The sequence below is a fragment of the Quercus suber genome, unplaced genomic scaffold, assembly GCF_002906115.3.
Source record: "Quercus suber isolate HL8 unplaced genomic scaffold, Cork oak 2.0 scaffold_359, whole genome shotgun sequence".
NCBI lineage: Eukaryota > Viridiplantae > Streptophyta > Magnoliopsida > Fagales > Fagaceae > Quercus > Quercus suber.
In genome coordinates this window covers 507,590-514,994 of record NW_027069811.1, presented here as the reverse complement: position 1 = coordinate 514,994, position 7,405 = coordinate 507,590, and the positions used below count along the sequence as shown (strand labels likewise).

General features: G+C 38.5%; 1 protein-coding gene across 1 annotated transcript; it reads left to right on the top strand.

Moving 5' to 3' along the window:
- The first annotated feature begins 330 nt into the window (after nt 1-330).
- On the top strand, nt 331-1,789 carry LOC112001221 (transcription factor bHLH84-like). Its single transcript, XM_065760247.1, is given in 6 exon segments — nt 331-472; nt 728-831; nt 980-1,228; nt 1,361-1,426; nt 1,519-1,584; nt 1,694-1,789. Coding segments are annotated over 6 exon segments (723 nt in total).
- Nucleotides 1,790-7,405: the final 5,616 nt, after the last annotated feature.

Sequence of the window (7,405 nt, the reverse complement as noted above, 5' to 3'; positions counted from 1 at the left end):
TCAATCTTTTTTTTTTTTGGTCTTGTTTTTAGCTGTAGTTTCATTTTTGTTTAAGGCCAATGAAAACTTACATTATTTATTCTGATAATTGCTTGAATAGGATCTTTCTCTTAGCTGTATTGGGCCCATCGGGACCCATTTACATTTGCCAATTGTGAGTTAGCTAGATCTCCTATAGGAATATGTCAAATTAGAGGAGCTACTTGTTGAGTATAAATATGTCTTAATCTCCTTTCCCACTGGGCATCAAGCAAATCTACATACTCCTTCACACTTAGCATTTACAGATAATAAGAAGGGTCTTTCACCAAAAAGAAGCATATGGAGCATATGGGAGTCATTTCTGAGGGAGAATGGAGCTCTCTTAGCGGCATGTATACTGCTGAGGAGGCTGATTTTATGGCTCAGTTGCTTCATAATTCTTCACTACCAAATGAGCTATGTGGGGCTTCAAGCTTGGGGGTCCCTTCTAGTACTTATTGGCCTGGCCATGAATTAAGTTTGAATGTTGACGGGCTTAGTGAAAGCTCTTACTATTCTTCCAATATGGCTACTTCTAATTTCTATAATTTTTCACTAGGGAGTCGTTGAAGTCAACGTGGCTACTACTTGAGTGATTCTCATCCAATTTTGTCACCCAATAACAACTCCATGTCCAGGAGTGCAGAAGAGTAATCTGCTGGAAATGTGTCCACTGCTGTTCTTCCAGATGAGAAGGATTAACAAGTCAGCAGGGAAACTGAGATGCCAATTCCAGAATCTGAATCAGTCCCTGAAGAGAAATCTAACCCTCCTGAGAATTCTAAGAAAAGATCACGGAGTTCTGGAGATGTGAGTATAATAACAAGCTTTTCACCTTCTTACTAGTTACTACTTTCCATCTTTCTTGGCCTAGTGAATAGAGATAGAAGTTTCATTTTAGTAATAAACATGGTACAATCAGATTCAAATATTTACTTGTATTGATTAAACAATGTAGATTCAGAAGAACAAGAAGCCATTGAAAAAGAAGCAGAAAGCAAACAACAATGAAGAAGATAGTAATGCCAGCCTTAACGGGCAGAGCACAAGCAGTTACTCCTCAGATGATGACTGCAACGCTTCTCAAGAGTTTAATGGAGGAGTGAGTTCAAGCTTAAGCCCAAAAGGGAATGCTTCTCTTAATTCAAATGGAAAAACAAGAGCAAGTAGGGGGTCAGTTACTGATCCCCAAAGCCTCTATGCAAGGGTAAGTCCACATATATAAGAGCAAGCACCTACCATGAAGTAACTTTTTTCTACCTTTGCTGCTTATGAATGTGATATATATATATATATATATACATACATATATAATGGATTATTCCTTTGCATCTTGCAGAGAAGAAGAGAGAGAATAAATGAGAGGCTGAGAATCCTACAGAACCAAGTCCCAAATGGAACAAAGGTACCCATAATTCTCCATGAACTGCAAATATAGTAGTACTATTAGTCCGAGGTGTATGCAGAATTCTGAAAATTGGTTCTTTTGTATTGAAGGTTGATATTAGCACAATGCTTGAGGAAGCTGTCTAATACGTGAAGTTTTTACAGCTCTAAATTAAGGTAATAGGAAAAAAGAATCCTTATTACGCATTGCAAATCAAATTACTCTAGCACTGTTTTTGTATGAATCTATTAATCTAATCTTTGTTTTCTAGTTGGAACTTTAAAGCTTCTGAGATCTCATGATCTATGGATGTATGCTCCCCTCGCTTACAATGGAATGGACATTGGACTTGATCTGAAGATCATCCCACCGAGACAATAGTAGGGCTGTGATAGCCATTATTGCTACCTCGAGACAATAGTAAGAGGCTGTGATTGCCATTATTGCTACCTCACAATGGGCTCAGTTGTATATTGAAACAAATTCCACTTAGGGAGAAATTTCCGTGCAAGATTTTATCAATTTTCTCATTTCTCTGTGGTCTTAATATAGTGAACATGATTTGATTCTTTGATATAAATGTAACCTCCTACATAAAAACACTTGCTATCACCAACAAGGGTGGTAGCTATTTATTTTGTATCTCTTACAAAAGATTATTAATCCAACATAATCTGAGTTATAGTTGTGGATATTCTTCTCATAATTTGAAGCTTAGAGAGAATATTTGATAAAAACTATTATGTTCTTAATTATTAGGGAATGCTAAATTTAATCATTTAAATTCTGACAAATATAGAAATACTACTATGAACTTGGCCGAAGTTGATATGGAAATTTGGAATAGGGCAGACTCAAAACCTAACTTAGCTGATAATTAAAAGATATCAATTAGTTAACAGGGGAGTGTCTATTACACACACTTCACTTGCACACATAGTACACACTCTCGAGGAAAAACATGACTGCACTAAGTAGTGTGCAACAGAAATTTCCTTTAGTTAACAAAACCAGCACTTCCAACCGTAGGGCATACCTCTAAGTATGTGACTAATAATTTTTGTATATAAGGGTACGAAAAGGAGATGCGGTGCGTACGAAAAAGTTGAGAATATGCGTTCGTTGATTTAATGGGAGAGAAATATGGGAGTAAAATCTAATTGCAGACCAGGTGATTACGTCTATAGATGACCAAATTAGAGGAGCCAATAACAAAATCTGGCAGTTGCCACCACTACAACGTTCCTATTATCACAATGCACGATAGTGGCAGAAGGTAGAGAAATAGCCATGTCTTGTAGTAGCAATCAACACCGAAGAAGCTCAGAGGTTGCATCGGCTAAGATGCATTACTCAACCTTAGTGTTACAAAGAGCAACCACATCTAGGGATAAAATGGTAGTTTTCCACTTTAGGGGTAAGACCATAATTAATTTCGACAGTTTGATTTCCAATCACATCTCATAAATAAATCTTGAAATTATAAGGAATAAAAATACAAGTCATTGTCCTCCATTGAACCACCGAATTAAAAAATATCATGAAATGAAGTTTTAATAGCTAAGATGCATTTACTTAAATTAGGCTCAACCACGTATGATTATGAACAATTGATTTTAATTGGTCTAATTTTAAATTCAATAATATGTCATAATACTATAGATTGATGATATAATTTATTTTAGAGTTGCATGCATTTAATTTAATTAGGGAGACAAAGCATATTAATGAAATCCTTAACTTTGGTTAAAACTAATTGTTAATTGGATGAATTTAATGCTAATTAGTTGAACTTGAGGCCCATGGTGACATTTGTTAAGTTATGATTTTTATCATAACATTATTATTGGCTTATTTCATGACAAAAACTGTTGTAATTGCATAAATTTGTTTCCTTGTATTTTTGTGGGATTTTATTGTATTTGGTTTAGTATTAAGTTGGTGAAGACTCAGATTTCCAATCTAATTTTCTTGGGATCTGTGAATATGTTTTTGGGCCTTCTTTTCTTCTAACCCTAAACATATAAAATGATTAGTTTAAGAGCCGTCTAGGGTGACACAAGTTGCATTATCATTAAGCAATCTCTGTTCAAGCAAATTGTGATCAACAGACGAAGTTCTTGACTTAGTTCATCTTCCATCAAGAAGTTCCTGTGTATTTTGCACCATAGGGTTTTATAACCAAGCATCTTCCTACTATTCATCATAAAGGATGAACTGAAGAACTTTGCAGCCAACCATTCTTCTTTAGTTGGTGTTCTGAAGTCGCGTACTTGGATCCATGCATTGGTTAGTCACGTACTTGGGAGCTGTGCATCAAAGGTGGAGACTGTCACTACAGATCAAGTCCAATTGGGTATTGGGATAAGGGTTCAACTGTAGGTTGGTAAGGTACTTGGGATTCCTTTACTTGTAACCGCTTGATTTGATAATAGTAGAGTTTCGGGAGTGGTGACCTGAAAATCACCCGGTGAGATTTTTACCGTTAGGGTTTTTCCCATTCGTAAACAAATCACCATGTTATTTAATTTCCGCTGCATACTTAGTTTTTGGTGATTTGTTTGTGCTTCCATAAAATTGCATGATTAATTGATTAATTAATTACTTGGCTAAATTAATTAATTAGGGTTAATTACTAGGGGTCATTCAGATTGTGACCTATCAAGTGGTATCAGAGCAGGCACACTCTGATTAGGGTTTAATCTTTGCTGTGTTGATCCATTGACCCCTGTTTGTCATGGATAGAGGACAATCTTTAATTATACCTCATTTATTTGATGGCACTAACTATACATACTGGAAAGTACGCATGAGAGCTTTCTTGCAGTCTTTAGATGAAAAGGTGTGGCAAGCTGTAGAGATTGGCTGGACTAAGCCAACAGAAGATCCGGCCGATTGGGATGATACTAAGATCAAGGCGGCTAACTTCAACAGCAGAGCGTTAAATGCCCTATTTAGCACAGTCACAAATGGGGAGTTCAAAAAGATATCCTCAACTGAAACTACCAAGGAAGCTTGGACCATCCTCCAGACTACCTATGAAGGCACAAAGGCTGTCAAAGACTCAAAACTTCAGAGGCTCACTACAAGCTTTGAAGAAATTAAGATGGAGGAGGATGAGTCATTTGATGAGTTCTATGCCAAGCTCAAGGACATAGTGAACTCAGCCTTTAATCTTGTGGAAACCATCCCTGAACCCAAGATTGTAAGGAAGGTGCTCAGATCTCTACCTGAGAGATTCCATGCCAAGATTACGGCGATAGAAGAATCAAAGGACATTGACAAGATTCCTTTGACTGAGCTGGTAGGAAACTTGCAAACCTATGAGATAGGATTATTTAGGATTGGCAAGTCAAGTAAAGGTAAAAGCATGGCCTTGAAGGCAAAGAACAGTGATACAGATGAGTCTTCCGATGATGAAGATTCTAAGATGAAGTCCTACATCACTCGGCAGTTCAAGAAGTTTATGAAGAATGCCAATGGAAGGACCTTCGACAAGGACCGTAGGCAGTTCAGTTCTTCTCAGTCTAAAAGCCAAGACAAAGGGAAGGAGGATGCTAAGGATGGAAGTCAGTACACTGTTCCTGCAGGACCAAAATGCTTTGGATGTCATGGGTTCGGACACATGAAACATGAGTGTCCTACATATCTCAAGAGCATTGGGAAAAGCAAGGCACTTGCTACAACTCTAAGTGACACTGAGCCTGAAGATGATTCCAACAATGAGGATGACGGAATCTTAAATGCCTTCACTGCCACAGTCAATCCTACTAAAGGGATTGTTGAAGAAGTGGATGAAGAAGAAGAACTGGTGGAGTCAAAATTTGAGAAAATGGATGATCAAGATGATATCCATTCAGCCTATAATCTATCCTAACACAAACTCTTGAAAAACTTTGCAAGAAGAGAGCTTATGATAAGTAGACTTTGACAACCTGTATTTCTGAAACACTTTAAACAAAACTCATCAAGGCATCTTGTGTGAAATAGAAATAAATAGATTGCATACAAGTATAAAGAACATGTGTATAAGGATAGAAAAGAAACAACACATGAAGAGAGAGGTGAAAGAAACATACATCAACATATATAAGAGATAAGATAAGTACAATGTATGTAAAATTGGTCAAAGGACCTCATATACAAGACCAATGTATCTAAGAGATAAGAAAAAATACATATAGCCTCATTACATCCCTCAAAAATATGATAACACTCCCCCTATCAAAAATGTCCCTATATACTAACTCTCCCCCTAAGATGACTACTCTCCTATCCCAAAACTACTCCCCTTTTTGTCACGAGTGACAAAGGGTAGAGTGTCATGTAGACATCTCATCAGCAGAGCTAGCATCTCCATCATCATCATCATCATCATCCTCATCATCCTCAGACACTGACGCTGCTGGAGTAGATGGTGAAGGAGTAGCCTCTGGAGCAAATCTGCCCATGAGCGCCTGCCGTCGTGCAATACGACCCACACGAACATTCACCTGATACAACTCAGCAGAGAGTGTATCAAGACGAGTGTCCATGCGCTGCAGCTACGCCATAATATCACCAAGGGAGACATCGCTCGAAGAGGAAGAAGGAGCAGATGTAGAAGGAGTGGATCTGGATGGCTCCGAACGGGAGGGAGGAGTGGCACCTGGCTGTCTCGACCTGAACTGCGCCTCACTAGGTTTTACGGTAGCGGCATCTATGGCAGATATGTGTGTGAAGTGGTCAGACACAAGAAAGGAAACAGAAAAGTGGCGTAGATTCCACGTGATAGCAGAAGGAAAGATGAGCTTATCACGGGACGCCGAATCAAGATAGACCTCTATGATAGATCAGATGAAGTGAGAAGGGAAGTCTATAGTAAGATGCTCAAGCAAAGAAAGCAAAAATCGAGCACGAGGCTCTGTGATAGAGTTATTGTGAGAAAGAGGATGGAGAACAAAAGTCATCACCATGTTAATGAATCTAGGACCTTTAGCAAAAGGCCTACATGATGTGAACTGATGCTCACCCTAATCAGCAGGGCGCTCACAAAAAGCAGAGATGAGCTCATCTTTGGACACAGTCCTCAGACGCTCACAAGAGGGGTAATCTGGAAACTCTATTCTAGGTACTCTAAGCACATCCGCAACAAGTTGCGGTGTGACAGGAATGCACATACCTCGAACGCGAGTAACAAAATGAGGTACTGAAAGATCAATCCCGTGCATGTTGGAGTAGAACTCCTGTATCAGCACGAGAGGGCAAGTGACTGGGATGTCACACAGTGACCCCCATCCCTACTGTTAATGACAGAGGGAAGGTCAGTATCGGCGAAGTCCGCCAGAATAACGTGGCGTTCCGAATGAACACTTCGTTTAGAAAAGTTCTCCGAAAATGCCTTATGAGCATCTCCATCACGGAACCGAATGTTAAAGGGAGTAGTATCTGAAGAAGTAGAAGCTCCAGAACGCAGGGGTTCCGAGCAGGAGTGATTTACGTTTGGGTGCCAAGACACACTAACGTAAAAGAATGAGAAAAGAAGAGAGGGAGACATCAGAAAATCCCAAACAGTTCAAAATATCAAATATTTGAAAACAAGTACGTATGCATGGAATGCATGAGCATGTGACATGAAATATGCAAAACACAAATATCATCATGGGCTCAGCCCAATCCAATCCTACAGCACACAGCATAAAGCACACATCTAAATGCATGTAAATATCATTATAATCACAATGAAATGCAATGTATGACATTTTAAACATTAAGTGAAACCCAACCCAAAATTTAAGAAAAACTCAACAATTTTGAAAAACCCCAAATTTTTATGAAAATCCCAAAAATTAGGTTTTCAAACATGCAATGCATAAAAGAAGGGAAATAGGATCTTACCAAGGATTTGAGAAGAATGATGCAAGATCCAAGGGGGTTAAAGATTTGAGTGAAAAAGTAAGTGGAAGAGAAATAGCCACGGAAGATCGAGGAGATCGAGAGAAATGAGGAAAAATCGCG